This window comes from Dicentrarchus labrax, unplaced genomic scaffold (genome assembly GCF_905237075.1).
Source record: "Dicentrarchus labrax unplaced genomic scaffold, dlabrax2021, whole genome shotgun sequence".
Lineage (NCBI taxonomy): Eukaryota > Metazoa > Chordata > Actinopteri > Moronidae > Dicentrarchus > Dicentrarchus labrax.
This window is the reverse complement of record NW_026136706.1, coordinates 11134800-11158643: the sequence shown is the minus strand read 5'-3', so window position 1 is coordinate 11158643 and position 23844 is coordinate 11134800. Positions and strand designations below refer to the sequence as shown.

The 23844-nt window shown below is 38.8% G+C and overlaps 1 protein-coding gene across 1 annotated transcript in view; it reads left to right on the top strand.

Annotated features, from left to right (window-relative positions):
• The window catches only part of epha6 (eph receptor A6), a 162299-nt gene that overhangs the window by 22478 nt on the left and 115977 nt on the right, over window positions 1-23844 (top strand). The window contains exon 3 of the mRNA XM_051403099.1: window positions 17327-17990. Coding sequence (XP_051259059.1) covers window positions 17327-17990 — 664 coding nt within the window. The remainder of the gene's footprint in view (window positions 1-17326; window positions 17991-23844) is intronic.

Here is a 23844-nt window from a genome sequence, read left to right as displayed (position 1 = left end):
CCAATCAGAAGGTCAAGTTCATGATACTGATTATTTTTGCTGGCCCAGAAAAGCAATTTCCTCATCCAGGAGAAACCTTGGATTACCCTATATTTACCACTAACCACCTCTAATCACATACATAGACAGCAGCATAAAGTATAAATTTTCACTCTATAATAACCTCATAATCTGTCCAAATGTGTGACATCTCCCTCCACCTTTATTAACTGACAATCTCTCCTGCCTATCAGTCCCTTCTTTTGTGACAAATTCTTGCATCTCAGCAGGAGTTCATACAAGAAAGATGACTACTATCCATCTCTTTCACGCATGAATTTTACCCTGGCTTCCAATGGGTTCAAATAATTTGTATCCAGTTTGAGCCTCCTCCGATCCCCTGAACAGAGGGGAGAGATAAAAATGTCAGTTTTTGGGGACTCAGATTGAAACATTAGAGCAGAGTTTACATGTGTCTATGTAAAAATGTTGCTGTTGCTTGCAGAAAACTTTCCATTTAAGCTCATTCTATCTAAATATAAGTCACCACTCCCTCACAAACCCCCTCAATTCCAATTCAAACCAGTGGAGGGTGTGGATGGGAAGTAGCTCTGCTGCACAAAATGCTGGGGTACAAGATTGATCACAGCACTGCAGGACAAAACCTCCTCCTTTCTCCCTCCCCTCCTTTCCTTTCCCCTCATCCTCGGTATCAATTTACTAAACCCTCGACGATGGTGAAGTTCCCGCATCTAATATCATTTGTCTCCAAGACTTCCAAAACCCACTTATGAGCTACATATCTGGGGAGAAAGTGAAGCGAAGACAGATCACTGACAAATATATTATTAGTCAGTGATCTGTTATTTGGCACGTGTGATGAATTATTAGATGTCAGCTTTGAGGGAACACTTAACACCTAATGTGGAGTTCTTGGACCAGTTGGAATCTGGTCATAGTGCACTAAATGTCAGTTTTCAGATCTCAACATACAACTTTATTCATCCATACAGACATGATTACTTGTGCATGACTACATTATAGTATACTACATCCTCTACTCTAGTATTTGTAGAATATTTCAGTGTATAGCGTTGCTGTTTTATTTATTCAAATTATTCAAAAGTTACCATTCCCTGTGAGTGTTTCTTATTTATATTCTTCTCCTTTTTCAATGAAATAGAGTCAGAGCTGTGATAGAGGAGACACAGGGTCACTTGGCTAAGATTCATCGCCTGAAGCTCCACAGTTTATCCTCTTTGTCTCTTTTACAAGCAGAGACAGAAGGATGAGAGCGAGAAACATCTTGTTTTCTTCTCAGCTCTCATGTCTAACTTCAGTCTAGATCTTGGATCCTACATGAGAAGGTGGATGGGGGCTCTTGGGGTCAGAAGACGGCTCCTATTAGAGGTGTATGGTTTCACTGGAGATTAATGTTTTGTCTGGCAAGCTCTCTAAAATGCACTTAACATTTTATACAAATTCTGAGGATGCTGAAAGCCGTGCCTCACCACATGCTTTCTCTGTCTATCTCTTTGCTGCTCTCTCTGTCTTAATTGATCGAGCAGGTCAGACAATCCCGTTTTGTCTGCACTCATTTCCAGTCAGGCTTGTTTAAGCGTTACGGACTGGAGTCAGATGGCTTTGCTAAGGGAAGATGTCTCCTACTGTTACCAGACAGACAGACAGACAGACAGACAGGCAGACATGGATGAGAGATGGCAACATGCTAGCTTAAAACCAAGAAGGCCAACCTTAAACAATGTTGTGCATCCTGGAAGTGGCTCCGCAATGTTAAAGAGTCCTAATGGATATTTGGGCTAACCCTTATATGCACCTTACTGCTGTTTTATAATTCAGCATTTCAATGTTTAATTTAAAGTCTCTTACCGAAATGTATTTTGTATGTTACAGACTGGAGTCAGATGGCTTTGTATTGTGTTGTACTGACATGTGTTTTTGTTATTTTGTGCTCCCCATGTATATCAGTTAGGGTAGGCTAAATAACAGAAACGTCTTTCTGTATAATGCACCACAAACTCTCCAAAATAATCATACATTTTAATCAAAACTGAACATTATAATCTTCATGAGGGCAGCATTTACAGAATGGTGTTTTAGACCACATTATTTTTAGTTAGGTGTGCCTAATAAACTGGCAACTGAGTGTATATTGAAAGTATATTGTAGTCTTTCTTAGGCAGGACGGGAACAGTACTTTTTTGCTCTACCCTACCTTCTACCAGAGCTATTGATAGATCAGTAAATCTAATCAAATGCATATATTACTCAACAATCCATGAGACCCTACAGAAAGCCAACAGTTAGATATGGGAAGCTTATAATGATCTTGTTTGGAGTAATGCCATTGGTGGTACATTCAAGATCTATCTCTATCTAGTACTAGGTTGAGCCCCAATTTTGCTTAGACACTGAACAGTATTTGCTCTTGAAACACTTGGTATATCCATCCACCCACTACAACCTGCTCTCCGAGACTTTCTGTTGTGGTATAAAAATGTCACATTACTGAATGTTTTGCTGCCAAATGCAAATTATAGGTTGCTTAAACATGTTTGCAGGAGCAACCCATTGTTCTAGTTTTTCTGAAAAGAAAAGTCTTTCCACGACAGCCAGAAATGTCACTTGTCAGGAAATCTATCCAATACCATTATTATTATTATTATTATTATTATTATTATTATTATTATTATTATTATTATTATTATTATTATCAGAGGATGTCTTACTCCTAGACAGAATGGCTTTGCTGGTTTTATATTCTATGGAGCCCCTAAGGGGACAATTTTTTTAAATATTTTTTACAAAAATTTTAAGTTTCTGGTTTCTGTGGGAACAAGAAAGTATTGTGTGGGACTCTGAATATCTGACGTGCACTGGAGACCACCCAGTTAATTTCAGCCTGCTATGTTTCGAAAATGACTGTAGTTGGTTGAGCTATGTTTTAACCTTCAAGTAGGATTAACTTAATGGTCTTTTGCCATCTCTGGAAGCTAAAACTACTTTCTCTTGAGCAGGGGATAGTTTCTGGTGCACACCTGATTTTTTTTTCTCATAATATTATTTGTTTTATTACTTTTCACAGTATCACAGGCTGTTAACAGTGATCACTGTGCCACAGTAATTCTAATTCTCACCTCAATCTTCAATCTTTTTCCAAAAGCATCCCTTTAAAACTTTCTTTTGCTGAATATTTTCCTCATATTTCCCATTCTTATGAGAGAATATTTGGCCCTCAAGCTTACATAAGTACAGCAACACACACACACACATCATCCTCATACACGGTGACATACAGCTGAGCATTCACCTCCCTCTTGTCCACGCTGTCTTACTGTCTTCTGACTCTGTTGCTGTTCATCCCTTTCCCCTTCCCCTTCTCCATCGTCTTGATATCTTTCTTCTGTTTCTTCATTTTCACTACCTCTCTCGATCTCTGACAGCCTCTTCTTAGCAGGGAACAGCAGACTGTGAAAACAGGCGATAGGCAATGTGTCGTGGGTGTGTTTGTGTGTTTCATCCTGGATATCTGCAGAGAGAGGACAGTATAATTAACTCAATGAAACATTAATTGTTTATTATGTTACTCGAGATAATCTTAGTTATTTCATTAGTTCTGTTTAACCATTCAGGTGCAGTCTGAGATATTAATTCAAGACGTCCCACATACGCACCTTAGGCCATTCAAGCACTGTTATTTTGCTATTGATTTTCTTGGTTCTTTTGCATGCCTCCTGTTGTTGTTATTATTATTATTATTATTATTATTATTATTATTATTATTAACACTTTGCATGCCTCCTTAAATTTTAAATCTTCTGTTTTATCCCAGTCTGTGGATACTGCTGGAAACTGTGAATTCCCCCCTTGGGGATGAATAAAGTATCTATCTATCTATCTATCTATCTATCTATCTATCTATCTATCTATCTATCTATCTATCTATCTATCTATCTATCTATCTATCTATCTATCTATCTATCTATCTATGAGTTTTTAGGTGGAAATAGTCATCAAATGGCCGTTGAGGAGTTGTTTTATTTAAAGTATGTATAGGTGCTGCACTGACAAACGGAGTGTGTGTGAAAAATGTATAGAGTGTATTGTAAAATGTATTAAGATTTAGCACAGAGTGAAAGAAGATATACAACACAGGTAATAAGCAACATAACCTTTACTTTAAGTTGTTGTTATAGATTGCATTCTCTTTGCCATAAGAACACATTTTATTGACTTTTTGGTTCCCTCATATGTCTTCAATAATACTTGATGGCAGCATAATATTACTGCACCTCAATCAATACAGTATTGTTTGGGCAATAAAGGTTTCTTGTGTCAGACCAATAAAGCCAATTCCAGTTTAATTGAATTGAGACTGAGAGAATGAGATGAGAGAGAATTAGATAGGCGTAACCTTTTCTGCCGTTTTGAAATGCCGGAGTTGTCTTTATCATTGACTCCAGTGTTGGCTAAAGTTGACACCAGTCAGGCCTCTGCTTTAGACTCATCAGTTTGGAGTGCTGATCTGAAGATAAACTACCTGAAATAGAATACTTTTCAGTATAAATTCAGTTTCAGAGAATCCTCTTAATCACTAAAGAGCCTTAAGATCAAGGCACATTTGCGATAGCTCCCATGAACTCTTCTTGAGAGCAATTTTGAACCCTTTTTGTTTCGAATACAACACAAGGATAATTCGACATTGGGCTAATGTCCTAGGTAGACTCTCTTTGTGTGTGTCTTTATAGCATGCTTTCCTCTACCTGGGTGACCTGGTCTTATCTAAGCTGTGTTGCACCCTGCTACCTCACCCACTGGCAAAGTCTGTGTGTGTGTGTGTGTGTGTGTGTGTGTGTGTGTGTGTTCATTGTACCACTGTGTACAGCCGTCACTGTGATCTCACATCAGTCAGAGACTGCTGAGCCACACATTGACATTCCAGACTGCCTGCCTGCCTGCCTCTCTGGCAAAAATAGATATGTAAAACGACAAGCTTTTCCCCCCGTTTTTCCCACGCATAGTTTGTCTGAGCTGGTGGAGGGAAAAAAAAAAAAAGAAAGGGCTCTGGTCTGTGTCAGCTCAGATGCGAAAGAGGCAGTGTGTGCTGAGGGAGATGACATATCATCGTTTAGGCAAATGAGATAGAGGACAAGAGGTTGAAAGGAGACATGGTTCATACCCTTAACCAGTTAGGGTCCTGCAGGTAGATGGTTTTATTGGTCAAAAAACATATTTTTGCCAGCAGCGAGGATACCGTATTTTCATTGTAACTTGAGATCTCACAGTTTTCATGTGCACAAATCCCGGTATTCAGTAGGCTTTGTTGCCCCGAGGGTTGAATTTGTTAAGACAGTAAGGTCAAAACATGATGCAGGATAGCACTCTTACCCAACTCTTACTTGAACATTATAGTTTGGTACATTTAATTAACCAAATTCCTAACCCTTCTGCTCAGAACACATTTTCTTTTGCTACAAAGGAGCAACCATAAATTTACTTGTGAATTTTGATCTATTCTGTGCTGATATGACTGGTTTACTAAGACTACAGCCATGCTAGCAGTTCTGTAAGGCTGTACTCACAATGCTGACGTGCTGATGCTAAGCAGGTATATTGTCTCCCATTTTTTTACCATCTTAGTTTAGCCTCTTAGGATATAACATTTTAGTACAGCTGAGGCTGATGGGAATGCCAGTTTTGCAGGTATTTGGTCAAAGTATCGGACAAGTTCAAACTTTAACCTGATCATAGCACTAGATAAAAAGTTAAGGTAGCACCAAAGACTGTACATCCAGAGGGGGGGAATGAATCTGTGTAGCAAAAATCATGGCAATACATCCAATTGTTTGAGACATTTCACTCATAATGTCATCCTGTTGGTGGTGCCAAAGGGAAAGTCAGTGGACAACCAAAGTCATTAAAATATATCATCTGGGAACCGTGAATGTCTGTACGAATTTACATGACAGAACATGACATTGTAGCCTAAAGTGGTGGACCAACTTGCCGGCGGACCAACTTGTTAGACAGCCTTTTTGTCTTGTCAAAATATAAATTTGCATTTTTCCATCCAATAAAAGAGTAAAGGTCAAGGCTTTACATAGATTAATGCCAGCCTTGATTGATTTACTATAACAGCAGGAGGTGCAATCTATGGCTGCCACAAATGCCTGATGGATTGGGACCATCTCCAGGGGCCATCACTGTAATGGACATTATACTGTGCTAAATGACATAAATGCATTACTGTAACAGCTAGTGTTAAATTAGATAAAGTACACAACACAGACATACAGAGCCAAACACTGAATGTCTGAGCATGCTGCTTTAGCACTAACATCTTATTACATGAAAAGATGACTCTATTATTTTATTATTTTTCATTATAATGATTGCATTTATCATCAGCCAGTCCACCCTCTTTTAAAGGAAAAGATATATGCAACTTTACAAGGCCAATTCAATTTGCATAGATGAGTTCTGTTATGTGGGGATAAATAAAATCTTGATGGATGGCCCTGATCATTGCACGTAGCTGGTGGAATAGTTGTCAAATACTGTAGCAGACTCAGTCTCATTGGTGTTTCTTCTTTTCTCATTGTCTCAGACTTGAGGTTGAGAAAAAGTGGCAGTTTTAATACCCTTAGGAATGTGAAACTATTATTTCTACTTTCTTCTGCCTCAATATTACATCTTAACATAACAGTGTATATGTGCATACTGTGCAAAGCTGTCACAGAGGGCAAAACGTGTAATAACCTAAGCTGTATGCATTAAGAAGTGAACTGTTTTGTTTGCCTTGGACTGTCTTCTCTAAGATCTGAGCACTGTGATAGTTTGCTCTGTGTGCTGCAGCTTCTTCCTCTTTGCTTCAAGAAGTATTGCTTGTCCAAACAAGGTGGTGAAGGTGGAGTTCTGTCAGTTTTCACAAGTTCAAATCAGGTTTCAAATAAGTATTGAAATTAGCCCTTGTGTAATCAATACGCGGGCTAATATTTGGCATTTAAATCAATGAGCAGCCAGCCTGTGCTGCACACACCTCTGATAATAATAGACGTTCCTCACTGACCACAGTTGGTGTATATGGATAAATTATTATGGTGTCAAGGAAATCATTCCAGTGTAGTGGGAGGATTTTACTCAACAGTCTGTTAAACCTGCAATCAAATATGCCTCAAGGGAATTGCAAACACTTACCAGAATTGTATTAGTCTTGCTCTCACTGGTTGCCATTAATTTTCAGGTTTTTACACCATGACCAGAATACAATTCTAGAGGAAACACTTAATCTGTGTCATTTTGCATTGTGGTGACTTTTAAAAGTGGTCAAAATGCAAAGTGTTAGCTCCAACATGAGCAGTTTTTAAAATGTCACACAGGTTGAACTCTACCTTCAGTGCTCTCTATCTTGGGAGGGTGACTGAGGCCATGACCAACAGGGTGTCACTTTGTGGGAGCACCACAGGGATGACAGATGGGTGCACTGGCTCCACCCTGCTGGCTACCCGTCCACTGTGATTGATGCAGGAATGAGAAGAGCGCATGGTCTTTGGATTTCATTTGCTCACCGCTGTTCACTTGCTTCTATTGATTTAGGGTTGTGCTGGTGACGGACGGTAGGATAGTGTGTGTGTGTGTGTGTGTGTGTGTGTGTAAGAGTAATGTGGGTTGCATATTATTTCTTTTTAATTGAAGAATCAGTCTCTACAGAACAGTGACAAACAACCAGATATCTAAGAACAACTTCATCAAAATGCATCCAACTTACAAATCTAAGTCTAATAAATAACTACAGAAACTAGGTTTATTGATATGGGGGGCAGTGTTCACATTTTGATCATAGCTGCAGATTACTGACATTTTGCTGTAATATTCTTATTTTGAATAGCTAATTTCCCCATTGTAGTACTTATTTGTGTGTGGATCTTACCCGTATACACCCCAACATAGAGTAAACAATGAATAAATTACGTAAAATGTCCTAAAAAGTTGCTAACATTCGCTGCCCATTTGAACCCGATTGCTCTATTTTGGAGCACTTTATTGTCCTCAGCTTTTCAAAACAAAACTGGAACTTCCACTCAGAACATGTTAGCAGCAGCAACACAGCTTGATTTCAGCACAAAGATCAACAAGATTAAAAGAAAATAGAGTGGTGTCCAGAAAGGGCAAAAAAAAAAAAAACCCAGCCATCAAGTTTCTCAAAAGATTAATCTATTTTTAGAACTGAAAATGCAGTTTTCATACTGGCATCACAGCAGTAATCCATGTAACAAATGGCAGTAAACGGTGAAATGTTATTTTGTTAAGGTGTTAAAGCAGTTTAGTCAGAGACACATACGCCAAAGGCTCTGCTCTCTTAAAGTGTCCAAGTAGCAACAGCATTATAATGGCTGCTCTGTACATCTGCATGAATATGATTGGATGTCACCAATCGCCTGTGAATAAGCCAGCTATTGTGAAAAATAAAACAGATTAATGCCGATCAGCTCATATACACTAAACTTCAGTGATCTCTCTGAACTACACTGAGCTCCATCTGGCATACAGGGTCTGAATAATAACTATAGATTCATTTACTGAAATATTAAAGTTATGGTCTCGCCTGCTCCCCCTCGAGTTCAAGCGTTTCTTGCATATCAGTGAGAAAAATGTTGGAAGAAACATTTTCTCAAGATGTTTTATTGAGCAGACGTCTCATTTCTTGCCTGTGGTTAAATACTGCCAGTTTCTTTTGCTTTTTCTTTTTTTTTTTTAACTTAAAGTTTATTGCAGAATCATCTCCTGTTTATATTTCTGCATCCTACCAGTAAAGCCGCATAATTATGTATTGCACTCATATTTAGATAGTAGATTGACTCACACATCTATTAAAGAGAGCAGAGTAAGTTTGTGTATGTGTGTGGATTGACCTTAGTGACAATACTGAGATGGCTAGGGAAATAACAACGGCCTACTCGTGGATTTGCATTATGGGAAGCAGATTAACATTAGTTTGGCTCTTTAGGGTGCCTTATCCAACATAGAAAATAGTGTAATTTCCCTGTATGCTTATTAATTACTATGGAGCTTTATAATTTAATATCAATAACAAAAATGTTGAAGCAATAATCTAAGCTCAAGTTCATGTCCGCAACTCTCTATTCCCTCTTTGGTGTTATTGTGTTTACTGCTCTATGCTTCTCTTTAACGTGGGCAACTCATTCTGTGATCTTCATTAAAACATTAATATATTGCCAAATGAATGTGTTGATCTAACCTTCTCAAATAAACAGCATGTTATTATCAATTATTTTACATATATTTATATATTTTTATATTTGAATATGTATTTTTACCTGATCAACCAACCTCTACACAGCACAGACACACTAAAAAGGATGAAAAGGAGTTCACCACATTGGAACAATATCATTATTACGAACGTATGCCAGATGAAAAGTTCCACCACACGTAAGTGATAATGAAACTAGTGATGTGTTCCTTCCATTTTGCTGAACTGTCAATATAAAAGATTTTCTGACCTCTTCAGTATTGCTGTCCAGCTTTAGTCCAGTGTCAAATCCTGCCGATATTCCTCATTGGCCCACCGTTGGTAATTGAATTGGAAGGCCTAAAGTACACAGTGAAAATATATTTCCATAATTCTCTAATCAAAGTATTGAGTGTCTTCTTGGCACACAGTTAAACACAATGACTTGGCCGAGGTTGCCAGATATTGATGAAATCCCCCAAGTTAAGCCACACTTGTCCCTAATGAGCCCTCTATGGACCAACTTCTGACACACAAACACATACACATAGACCGCATAGATTTGGGGTACATATTGGAGTAGTGCAATCAGATATGATTTGAATTAAGCTTGTGTTGTTTCTCTAATGTGAAAAGGTGGAAGACTTCCTGTGTAAATAAATAATATATAATAAGTAATGAGAGTCCTGCTGAGATTTTTTACATGTACAGGTCCCATTCAAACATTGAACATTGGTATTGGTAAATAAATGCATTAAATACAATTTTTATTGCCATATTTAGTGTTTGTAGGTTTTTTTCAGTGAGTGAGTGACTTTGGAGTTAATGAGGTGCATTGAATGTAAAAAAATTCCCCATAGTCTCTGAGACTAAATCTTATTAAATGGGGGGTGAAGGGGTGGAGGGTTGTAGGGGGTGACTTTATTCACTTCTTTTACAGTCATAATTTCAAGGCAGCGATCATTAATATTCATAAGTCATAAAAATGCCGGAAGACCACATTTAATTTTGCATTCACACCTTATTTTTATCGCACTTTCTCTCACCCAGTTTTAGTTGTTTTACTTTCTTCTCATTGTTTTTTTTTCTTTTCTCATAAAGTCAAAGAGCTGACATCAAGTTCCCTATTGAGCAAAGACTCTTCATCCATCTCCCTAATACCTATTACTCTTGTGCATGTGTGCGTGTGTGTGTGTAAGTGTGTGTGTACTGGAGGTGGAGGTGGAGGTGGAGGTTTTTCATCCATCACAGGGGGAGGCTCCAGGATTAAATAAAAATCTCTCAATCTCAGTGACAGTGGCATTGCACATGAACACACACTCACAATTGAACAAGGAGAGTGTGTGTGTGTGTGTGTGTGTGTGTGTGTGTGTGTGTGTGTGTGTGTGTGTGTGTGTGTGTAAGAGAGAAAGTGCATGGTGAAGACAGAGATAGAGAGGGCATAAGGTACAGAGTGAGACAAACTGAGGAGAGACATGGGAATAGAGAGGGAAGAAAGGAGAGAAAGAAGGAGGAAAAATGGAGGGAGAGATTGGATAGAGAGAAAGATGTAGAGGCAAATAAAATACAGTGGAATGTTAAAATATGGAGACAGACGAAAGAGAGGGAGTTTCAGCAAACTTGGGGGGAAATGCATGCTATTGCAGTAATTATCCTATTTGCTGAGCGTTGAAGAACGTACACTGGCAGGTATCAAGAAATAATGAGTCTCCTAAAAGAACACCAAGAAATGTCTCTTGTTAAAATAAGAACAAATTCAAATGTCTTAAATAGACATAATCAAATCAGACTCTTCAAATTAAATGATCACTTTCTCCCACTCAGGGACAACAGAGGATTAAGTGTAATATGTTTAAATTGGTTTTAAAAACAGAACTAGTGTTAAAATATGTATTTTTAACTGCTCTAGGCAGCTCTGCATCTTGGTCGAGTGGTAACTTTTCAAAGACATACTGTATTCGGATATACCACATATATATATATATATATATATATATATATATATATATATATATATATGATCAATATAACCAAAAAGATAGATACAACACGGGTCCAGCTTTGTAGACAGTTTGTAGGTCATCCTTAAATGTTAATTTAAATGTTTTGTTGATGAGGTGTCAAACGTGACATTTAATGCATTTTTGTTTATACCCCAAGTCCCTGTCTGGTGCAGCTTTAATTGCATCAGACTTAAATCAACTTAAATGTGCAGCATTTGAACCTGTGTCTGTGCTGAGTATTTGGATATAAATGAAAGGCTGGCTGTGGGTGTTTACAGTGGCCAGTTTTTTTTTTTTTTTGCTTGTCCCCAGTCTTTATCATTAATTGAGAGAAGAAATCTCAAGAGACCTGGAAAAAGCACACCTGCTCCCTACTCGTGTGTTGCCACAGGAGAATTAAGTCTTTTTTCTAAGTAAAGCAGGTAAGGCTACAGGACACTTTGTACTGTCTCACACTCCCCGGCCATGATAAAAAAAAAAAAAGAGAGATTATAAATATTTATTCAAATCTAGTCTCCTGTGGCCCAAATTAACACCTGATTTCACTGTTTTTCTTTGCCACCGACAATATACAACACTACTGTCCCGTTTGTTTCCCGTGGGACATTTGTGATTCCTCTTTAAAATTATTGAGGGATCCGCTCAACTCCAGCCACCTAATGAAAAAGAACACTGTATTGAGTTGGACACAGACACACAATGGTTCATATTTAAAGAAAAGTCAGTACAATTGTGTGTATGTGTGTGCGAATGAGGCAGGTATGTGTGTGTGTGCAACTGTATTTGGTTGTGTGTATCAATACATTTGTGAATTTTAGTTAATACTACGCATGCATAGACAGATAGTCTCCTGATATCACTGTAACAGCTGGAAGTTTTATCCCCAATGGCGGTTTTGCTTATTCTCACTAGTCAGTGTGTTCACACCAACAAAATAAGCTAACTGCACCAAATAGACTCGAATAGAATAGAATGGAAATCCAAATGATCTATTCAAAATAATTTACATACACTGAATTTAGCGGAAAACTATATGTGTGCGTGTGTGTGTGTGTGTGTGTGTGTGTGTGTGTGTGTGTGTGTGTGTGTATGTTAGAAGATTCAAATATTTTCACATAATGTGCACACGTCCTGCCAGTCTAATAGTAAACCTTTTGAAGCTCCACTCCTTAACCTGCCCCGCTGGTTTCTGTCAGTAATATAATTATTAAGTAATTCTTTTATAGTAGGTCATAACACACTCTCATTCACACAGAGGGACATTTGACTTTTAAATAGTGTTTAATTATTTTTTTTTTTTTTACAACCTCAGACCCAACCAAGTGGTGGCACCGTTTAGGACCGCTAAATGTTTAATTTCGATTGAGGACGAGTGGAGCGGGTTATGACACTATAGTTAAAAGTGCTGTTCTCAATAGAGCTCTGGGTTTCACAGTTTTAATAAAAGGAGCTCACCTCTGGGCGAGTGGCCAGTAAAATGACTGGCTCTCTTTCATGTGAGAGAGAGATGGGCTATAAGGGCCTTGGTCTCAGGCTGCAATCAATCAACCACATTTTCTGACCGTTTTTCAATTATGCATGTGAAGGCTGTATGGCCCGGTACTGAGTTAGCCAGGCAAGGCATCACTTAAAGTTTTCCACTTTGAAAAAGAACTTTACATTCAGATTACAAATCAGCGCCACACACACACAGTAAAGTGGCTATGGTCTTGTCAGTTTGGTGATTTCAAAGAAACTATAATCTTTGGTGTAATGCTATCACTGAAATTTCCCATTTATTTTGAAGTCAATTAAGAGGAAATAAATGTCATTGCTTGTAAGACAATTTAGAAAAACTGAATTCCCAGCTCTTGTAAATGCAAAGCTGCAGAGTGACTTATTTAAAAGTGCTGCCACCACATAGCTGCTTGACATTATCAGTAAGCTGACAAGATGTGAAAGTCTTGGAGGCCTTTAGATCAGCTGTGAATGGTGTTTAGTCGGGGATTCAAGCTGCAATGTTTTCCTATCACCATGGATTGTTCCCCCCCCCCCCTTGGGACAAATCACACTGATATCTCTGTCTCTACCCTTCTGTCTCAGGCCACAGTTTATCTACAATGGCATTTTAGCTCATGTCATTGTCTCCTAACATAAGTAATTTGCTTCTATCTCCAGATAAAAACTGTCTTTCTCAAGAGCAGACCTTTTTTAACACATTCTCTTTTTCATCTGCTCTTTGTCCCCTGCGTTCCATCTTCTTTTTCTCTTTCTCCCACATCTTTCACACATTACTTTGTTATTAAGGAATGTAGTCCAATAGAAGGAATGTCTTCAGTTTTATACCAAGACATTATAATCCAGTGCCTTCAGTACAGAAAACAGCCTTGATGCAAAAATGTCCTGGGTAGAGAGGCTGAGGGCTATGTCTGACCTTGCTCTGTGCTAAAAGAACTCATACAGTCATACAGTTACATACATACACACTGGAGTTGCTCAGTACTGTAGTAGTCATTCATTACTGATATGTGATTGACTGAAGTTCAGTGGCTTTCTTGGTTGCCCTTCTACGAGCATTATAGGAACATGAAGTACATGTACTTGTCTCTGCACATTTTCATGATGACCTTTTTCAGTTCCTAAATCATGTCTCCAGTATCGAAATGTCAAACAATTTCTTTCTAAACTAAGACCTGTATAAACTCAGTTTCTTCTGTAACTCTCCTAAGCTGAAGAGTTGGCCATTGTTCAAAGTAGGTCTTTGAGTCCATGGTTGCTGATGCATCTTTCTTCCTACAAACACCTCTGCAAGTCAACAGCTGACTAAGTGGTTAAATCAGATTAAAAAGGCCTGAAGGGTGGACTGAATCAGCACTGCATGAGACCAAGCTGAGCATCTAATTGACATAAACCAAAAGCAGATTTGTTTTGGATAAAAGTATGAAAGGAATAGAAAGTTAAATTAAATTAGTTATGTTATGAGTATGTATGTAATGCATATACAATATGTGTATGCCTGTAAGTCTTCAAACACGTGGTGGCTTATGCATTTTAATGTTATAATTTAGGGCTTTCCAGATGGCAGGTGGTGAAATAATGTGTAAGGTGGGTTCTTTTCTCAAACGATCTATAGTGCAGATGGACTTCAGCCCTGTTCCAAAAATGCTTTATTCTACTATGATACTGTGATCAATCCTGTACTAAAGCTTTTTTTAAAACTCAAGAATAGACTTAACCATGCTTTCATGAGGCTGCAGTCATTGAAGGTCCATGAGAGTATGTTTTTGTGTAGCTTAAAGAATCTGAACCTGTCAAAAAGTGGTTGTGACGAAAGATCCGTAACATTATTACTGTGGGAAACCTGTCAAAAAAATCTAAGCTTACAAGTTTATTTGCTTTATTGCTGACTGTCCGTGAGAGGAAGATAAGAAGATCAACATTGTACATGGGGTCTTAACTCTTCGTTTTTTGTATGGATGAAACAACCAATATTAAACCTGTTAATTACTGAGGTGCTGACAGTCAGATTTTGTTACCTTACCTGTTTCTAGTCTTCACCAGTCTGTGATGAGCTAAGCCTGCCTGTTGCTGGTAGTAACTTCATATTTACCATACAGACAAGACAGTAGTTTTAATCTTCTCATCTAACTCTCTACAAGAAAGCGGATAAACATATTTCCCGTATTCTGAACTTTATGCTGAAGTCAGAAAATAAAAACTCTGGTAGATGTTACAGCTATCAAAGTAAATGTGTAGGTATATAAATTAGCTGTTGACCCTAGAAATTGAATCTGGTTTTGGCTTGACTGAAATTTGAAAAATTTTACTAAAATTCAAAGATTCATTACTCATTGTTAATAATAATAATCAGGGCCTTTCAGCCTTTATTGTCATTTCACAGCATTTACATACATGGAAATGAAATTTGTCCTCTGCATATAACCCATCCTATACATTAGGAGCAGTGGGCAGCCGTAGGCGCTCAGGGATATATTAATGTTGAAAGTTGCTCACAATGGATGGTCGATCTGTGGTTCCTTTAGTTAACAGAGCTCTATTCCTCTCATCTTTAGATAAAGAATGTTGGCTTTTTTTAATGATACAATGACCATATTTTGCCAAAATGTACTGCAGTGCTCTACTTTGCCTAACAGAATTCATTTTGCATAGCCCCACGCGTGATGGGCAATATCACATCTAATCAAAATCAATTTGTTTGACTGTAATGCTACAATTACACCTTGAGGGAAGAGCAGATTAAAGCCTGTCGTCTTTGGATGATTGAATTAGAACATGTTATTAAAAAGGATAATGAGTATGTGAAAGCAAACATTAGGCTTTGATTACTACTCTCATCAAGAGGTAATATTTAGCTAAGTGCAAAACAGCTTATTAAACGCGTGAGCTTATCAGGCAAATAGTATTGGTAAATTAACCAGCGGCTCTATCACAACTCTCTGGACTGTGTTTGCCTATAAAGGAGTTGTTTTCCAGCCATTAATTAGAATGGGGATCTCTCCTCCCAGACCTGCAGATGGGAACATGAAGTGTGTGCGTGTCTGTGTGTGTTTAAATATGTGTAGTCAGTTCACTTTTAAATATAGAATGATAGTTACGTGAATGTGTTGGTTGGTAATTAATAGCTGAATGCTTGGACTTCCTCACCTGACCTCCCAAATGCAGCTTGTCTCTGTGAAAACAGTGTTGATTATAGTGTTTGGTATTACTGTGCAAAAGTGTGTATGTGCAGGATTTCATTGCTCAAACTCATCCACAATCTCCCTGGGTCTGCTTTGGACTTTTGATGCCCTAAATAAAAGTTAAGGGTTAATGCCTAATTTGACATTCTACATCTTCAAATTTAGACATATTTTTATTTCTCACATCTAAAGAAAATATCCCAAAAATGTGTATTTAGTGTTTTCTATAGAAAGTGGCATTTAGAAGAATGTCAGTGTGTGTGAAGTATTAGTCATAATTTAAATAATAGTACCCCAACCATGTACAGTACACAAAATGGTTTATATATCAGTCTAAATATAAAGAGCACACACACACACACACACACACACACACAAAGGCAAACTCTGCAGCTTGTGGAGGGTCCAATGCTGCATTGTAAGCGAAGTGATTTGAGAGGCCTTTTTCCCAGGCAGGTAATTTGATTCTTGGAGGTCGATGTTGGGTGGTTTTGGGGTCACCCATGTAGCCAGTCCCCATTCTAATAAAACCAGAGAGCTGTGCAGGACCAGGAGGCTAAAAACCCCCATTAACTTCTCTCCCATCAACATGGGGACAGGTAACCTCTTGACCCTGCAAAGCTGTCATACGCCCTGATCATGTGACCTGGGAGTTGCAGAGCTGATGACTAGGCAGCTGGAGTCAGGCATCATTCTAAGAGAAAACCTACTGAGAAAGACTTGAAGGAATAAGAGGCAAAGTGATTGTCAGTTTGTTCATGATTTTTCCACTGCCAGTGTGGAGGATAATAGTCTATCATTTTGGCCAGAAGCAAATTGTCTCAACAACTAACTTTCTGATTCTCATGATTCAAATATTCATGGACTTTGGTTAAGGTTTAGAAACAATCATGGGCATGCTTAAAAAAAAAACATTTCTAACCGTGTTCATGGTTAGAAACAGGAAGTGAACAGCAATTTCCAAAAGTCCAATGTTTTGTTGATCCATCCATCCACCCTCCATACTATAATAACATCACCTGACTTCCTCTTTTCCTCCTGTCGTTCAATGACTATGGCCACTAGAGGGCGTTGTCACTTGAATGTAAACATATGTCATTTCGGGGCTCTTGTTGAAATGCTGTCACTCTTCTTAGGCCCACTTCTGTCCAACACATCATCTAGACACACAACGTATCTCAAAATAGGCAGAAACAGGCAGATTGCAATGGAATTCATATTCATCTACACTACTAGCCTTACTAGTAAAAAAAGCAAGGTGTTCATTCTGTCTATCAATGTTGAGCACTGTTCACCCAATTTGGTCTTTTGCTTTAATTAACATTCCTTTTCTCTGCTTTTCCCTCTGTTTTCATCATCTATCCCCTACCCCCTTCTTATTTTCTGTTTAGTGGGACGCCATCACGGAGATGGATGAGCACAACCGGCCCATCCATACTTTCCAGGTTTGCAACGTGATGGAACCCAACCAGAACAACTGGCTGCGCTCCAACTGGATCTCTCGACAAGCTGCCCAAAAGATCTACGTGGAGCTTCGCTTCACCCTACGTGACTGCAACTCCATACCTTGGGTGTCTGGCACCTGCAAGGAGACATTTAACCTCTTCTATCATGAGACTGATGAGGCTCACAGTGTCAAATTCAAGCCCCCACAGTACACCAAGATTGACACCATCGCTGCCGATGAGAGCTTCACTCAGATGGATCTCGGAGATCGCATCCTCAAGCTCAATACGGAGGTGCGCGAGGTGGGACCCATGACCAGGAAGGGCTTCTATCTTGCATTCCAGGACATTGGTGCCTGCATTGCCTTGGTTTCAGTGAGGGTTTACTATAAGAAATGTCCGTTCACGCTGAGGAACCTGGCCTCATTTCCAGACACAGTGCCTCGTGTGGACTCTTCCTCATTGGTCGAGGTAAGGGGGGCATGTATTGACCATGCTGAAGAACGAGACACACCCAAACTGTTCTGTGGAGCTGATGGAGACTGGTTGGTTCCTTTGGGAAAATGTGTCTGCAGCGTTGGGTATGAGGAGATCGATGGCTCGTGTAGTGGTAAGTTTTGAAACCTCATTCAAATTGCTTTTCATTATTCAATATAGCATCTGTTGAGACTGTGGAAATTCCAGCAAGTCGTGCAATACAGAGAAAAAAACATTTGTTAGAGAAACTGGATTTCCCCCACTTTTTTTAGAGTGGGGAACCTTGTCAGTTATATGCTTCAGTCAATGGGTTTAGTTATTTCAGAATACCAACCTCTGACCATGACAAACCATGACTTCATGTCTTATTTATTTTAAGCTGTCTAGATATTGTTGGATTTCTTTGCCAGCATTGGTCCCACTTGAAACATGGTGTTTCATATGTGCAAACCAAACCCTCAAGCTGACAGTTGTTGTACTAAGTTGTACTGTTGAATTAATCATTTCCTATATTTCCTACACAGAAGTGTACACAACCTAACCCTAACCTGTAACCCTAACCCTGTTGATGTGGTCAGGAATTTTTGCCAGTATTTACCACCTTAAAACTGACATAAAGGGTATTCGTAAAGAACTTGAAACTGAGAGTTACACTACTTTTAGCAAAACTGGCTGCTGAAAACTGAGGTGAAAAGCCCTGATATCTCCTCTCCATTAAACATGAATGCACCACTATTCTTATTTTTACTCAAATGCTTTCCTCACTTAGACACTTTCTCTATATCCCTGTACTTCTGTATTCCCATGTCTCCTGTCTATCTCTTTATTTAAAGCTGGAGTATGTAATTCTATTATAATACACTTATTTTATTTTTTTCAAATTCAGTGACTATCTCCTCAGTAGTTGCCTATTGTCTGTGTACGCTTAAAAAAATGTGGTGTTGAGGACTGTGGCCCACGGACATTCAACTTATTTTCTAGTTTGCAAAGATATACTATTGTTGTGATGTTAGCTGTAGTATCAGGAGAGTTGTGAGAATTACTTCATTGAGCTGCTGGCTCTGGGAAACCATATCTGCATTAGTTACATTACTTGCTGTGTCGCTGATCGCTCTATATGGTATTACATTTCTCCAGAACCGAATACCCCATAATTAAGTCTGTTTCTTTAGCCTACTTAACATATGTGTTGACGCATCAACCAGTCAGATAGTTGAGCAATGTAGATAGATCTACCTATCTTCCTACAAGCCTCTATATGTGCCCTCATACATCAAAGATTAACAAAAGCAAGTTTATTATTTTGCTTTCACCTGCCCTCTTTATTCCCTTATCACCCCTCCTTCATTTTCCTTTTGATTATTTCTAGTTACTAACTCTCTGGAAAATAATATAACATCTAATGTGAGGGGATTAGAGTGTTTAGGATTGTTAGTGTGATGGCAAAGAGCTTTCCTAATTCTGTCTGTAGTAGTGTGAGCGCAAATGCATGTATGTATATTTGTAATTTAGAATATCTTGTACTTGTTCTGTCAGTTACTGTGATGCATTACAATTTCTGTTTTTCTGTCAAATACATTTTATTTAATCCCCTATTTTCCTATTCCCTTTGCTAGACAACGGTCCTGCACTGTCTTGGCCTTTTAGATACTGCAGGGATTCCAAAGAGATTGTTTCAAGGAGCACACAGCAGTAACTCAAGTTATAGTACATGCAAGATCAGTGGAGGGGTTTGCTATGATAACACAAATCCTAAACAATGTTATCAAGACTTAAAAGAAAGGTGAATACTATCCTACTACAAATATATACTACAAATCGTTAAAATGGCAAGTATTGTTCTGTGTGTTTGTGCTTGTAAATTTTAGTCTATCTTTTTCTTATTAGTTGAGCCAAGCATGATGAGTTTTTGTGTGTTTGTAATGTACAAGAAGCAGAGCAATAGTGAATTGGCATTAAGTGAAACATAGTGCTGTGTACTGTGTAACAGAACTCTTTCAGGGGATTTAGCGATTGAATGCTGTTCATGTGTTTGTGTTAAAGCATACCGTGTGTGTGTGTGTGTGTGTGTGTGTGTGTGTGTGTGTGTGTGTGTGTGTGTATTGGTGTGAATTATATATACAGAGGAATGTGTGTGTAAGTGATCGAGCATGTAGGTATGTTGTTGTGTATAGCAGTGGTCTGCCACCCACTGTCCCAGGGGCTACCTTGGTGTGACAGATTACCTCGGCTGGCTTGGCTGCAGTTTGATCCTCAACTCTCTGATATGAGCTTTGGGTTATCGCTGGTAGCACCACTCACTGGGAATGCTATAGTACAAAAAAAAAAACATACCTTCATGAAGGTCCAACACAACTTCTTTTCAAGCCACAGACAGGCCTGATGTCAGGTCAACTGGTACACGTGTCTGTAATCTGCAGTAGGTAAATCTGCAATCTACAAGGTGTCCAAGTTTACAGAGAAACCGGCCACTTACTGCAAAAAGGGCTCCATTCGCTAACTAAATGGTGCAGTCTGATCATTCTGTCATCCTATGGTGTTACTTGAAGTGTGCTTTAAATTCAGTGTGAACATAGAAAGAGAGAAAGAAAACAACTCTTAGAGGAAGGTGCCAGGTGAAAAAACCCAATCTGTACCGGGCTGACATGTTGTTATATTTAAATAAAGAGAATGTACCCTTACTTTTACCGGAATGAACTAGATGCACAATAGATGGAAGTATTGTTACATATTGGATGACACCGTGCAGTTTTGTTCTCCCTCCAAAAATGATCCATCTATCCAGCAGCACCACAAACTAGAGTTTTGCTTAGTGCTCTTTTGAAAAATGCTTTCAAGACTATTCACTGCTCTTCTCCCACCATCCAGAACCAGATGTCCTTGTACAGTTGATTACAATTCATCTTGTGACACGGGTCGGCGAGGTTTCCCAGCTGCACTCGCAGCTGCATTGCAATCAACAGGCCAGGGGTGAAGCTACAGCTGTGATTAGAGCCGGACTGTAACAAAATGGTTACTTCATTCATGTATCTCCCTTTATTATTTTTCCCTATTCTTGTATTTGCGTTAATTGTTGTGTGACAGAACAAGCTTAGTAATGTAATAAATAAACTTACGCTTGAGGACTTGGAGGGAAACATATTGCAAAGTGAGTTGGCTTTTCTGACAGGCATTAAGAATAATGTAGAAATAGCCAGTCTCCTCGCTGATCTTGAGATGGTCTTACAGAGGTTTCAGAGTGAGTTAAAAACTTGTAGTAGGTTTAAATAGAAGGATATTACGGTATTTGTCATTTTTGTATATGTTCACTGTCTTTACTTTATGTCATACACACATCGTAGTTTTAAAAGAGAAAAATAAGCTCACAAAACTTAATTGAAAAAACAAATAATAATAATAATTTCAAAAACAGTTATTTCTGCTCTTTGCAATTTACAACAATAAGCAACCACAACATGGTCACCTATCAGCATCCCTACTGGCCCTACAGACTACAATAATTTGTCTACCTTCTTTCCTCCCTTCTATCCTTCACCCCTCGCTCTCTAAGAAGCAGATTTCACAGTTGGGTTAAGTTTAGCCCTTTGGGCAATGTGATGGCATTTTACTGCAATGTCAGCCCTGAAATGCAGCCTTTGCTCATTGTTCCAGGATTCAAACAAGCGGCGTTATTAAAAGCCTCCGCACAAGGTACCGCTGCAGCGCCTTGGGCATTGAGGGAGAAAGACTGAGGTGACTGGCTAAGGTAATGCGTCAATCCCCAGTTTACAACTGGCTGGTGCTTTAAATGCTACAACTGCTTGACTGGGCTGGAAAGAAATGACAGGTTTGAATTATCTGTGATTTCAGTAAAATAAAATGTTTTGAAATCGCAGCGCTGATTTCTGTGCTACTCATATCTGGTTGCTTATGTGTTATGCCATGAAAAGTGAATTAATGCAGCTCATGTACTCCCTTTATGTCTCTCTAAATATAATAATCAAAATATATATGTCAAATAGAATATTATTGCTGTTGTGAAAGTGTTTAAGAAGAAAACGGCTAAATTTCATATACTTCTTACTAGTAGGCTGTATTTTCACTCTTCAAAGGACCAGTGTGTAGGATTCCGTGGCATCTAGGGGTGTAGATGCATATTCTAACTCCCACCCCTTCCAAGCCCAAGGAAAAATCTACCGTAGCCATGCAACATACAGAAAATGCAAACGCCCCGATTTAAAGCCAGAAAGGGTGGCCTTCATTTAAGGCGATCCGCAGCATCTGTAGATATAAAAGGCTCATTCTAAGGTAACAAAAACATAACAATTCATATTTTCAAGTTATTATACACTAATGAAAACATAGCTATGCATATTGTTTTCCTTTTCTGCCAATAGATGCTCCTACATGTCACACACTGGACTGTAAATGCAACATGTGAGATGTGTGTCAAAGTTCTCCATATGACATTACTTTGTTCAGGTCTCACAAATAGTGCAGATCAGTTTAGTATTTAAGTTCTTGTCCTTAGACAACCCCCAACCCAACTACAGATATGTGACTAACAAACACTCTGTTCTGACTTGCAAACCCTTTATTTATTCTGGAGAAAAGATGAGCCGTGTGAAGTCTGAATAAAGGGCTTTAGCTCCACTGAGGTAGGAGAAAAGGACATGCTCTCCGCCCAGCGAAGGCTAAATAATCTTTTTCTCTGATTCAGACCCAGTGCTTCTGGTCACAATAGCTCTAACCCTTTATCCATTTCCTGGATAAAGTTTGGAGTGTCAGTGTGCTGCAGTAAGGCTGGAGTTAATGAAATCTAGCAGCTAACAATAACCTCTATAACCCACATTTCAACTGGCATGCTCCTCCAAATGTATAGACTTAGGCTGGCACACATTTTCTTATTTTACTTCTTCCTCTCTTAGATTATTGCATAGGGTCTCACAATTTCATTTCTTATCTGAATTGAGTAGGACAAATAGGAGATTTTATAATGACTTTAATCTAAAATTACCAATGTGATTCTGAGACAAAAATATTAAACAATAAAAACCCTATGTCTGTGACTTTGTAGGGTTTTTGACCACTAGTAGCAGTATGGGTATTTTGTATGACTGGACGCCCATCCAATTGTTGGGATTATAACAATTTGACTAATAGCTTTGTGTATGTCTCTGTGTGTGTGTGTGTGTGTGTGTGTGTGTGTGTGTGTGTGTGTGTGTGTGTGTGTCTGTGTGTCTGTGTGTGTGTGTGTGTGTGGGTGCGTGTCTGTGCGTAGGTGCGCATGTGTAGGTGCACATGTGTAGGATGTGTGTAGGTGCGCATGTGTAGGTGCACATGTGTAGGATGTGTGTGTGCATGCATGCTGTGTATTATGTCATACCATTATATATAGTATAATATATGCCTCCACCTCCTCCTTGGATCCCCTGCTGGGTAGCAGCATTTTGGGCAACTGGCATGTATGCCTGTGTCTAAATATAGGCCTGCATACACACACACATGCACATACACACAGACCAAAACATCAATAACTGCAATCCTTGGTGTTAATGCAAGAAGACACCTTGCTCTATCTAAATGATTGACACACACATGCATTCAGTTCTCTCTCTCTCTCTCTCTCTCTCTCATTGTAAGACAATCTAGCTAATGCTGTTACCACTCAGTGTTGTACAGCGGGTCTTGCATGTTTGTCAGGCTCTGTGTAAGAGCTCTCTGCAGTGCCATGAATAATGTAATCACAGTGTGTTTGTGTGTTTATTTATATGTGTATGTGCACTGGTGTGTTTGTAGCTGGGCGCTATTTGTTTTTTGCCGAAACCAAAGTGGTTCTCCCCTGTGTTGGGCAGGAGCAGCAAGTAAGAGCAATCTATTTACATTTTAAACTAATGTTGTGCCAAAGACATTTAGAATTACTGTGCACCTCTCGTATTAAAGAATGACGAATACCCCCAAGGAATGAAAATAACACAGCTTACTGTGACATTTTGTCACTTGATTTG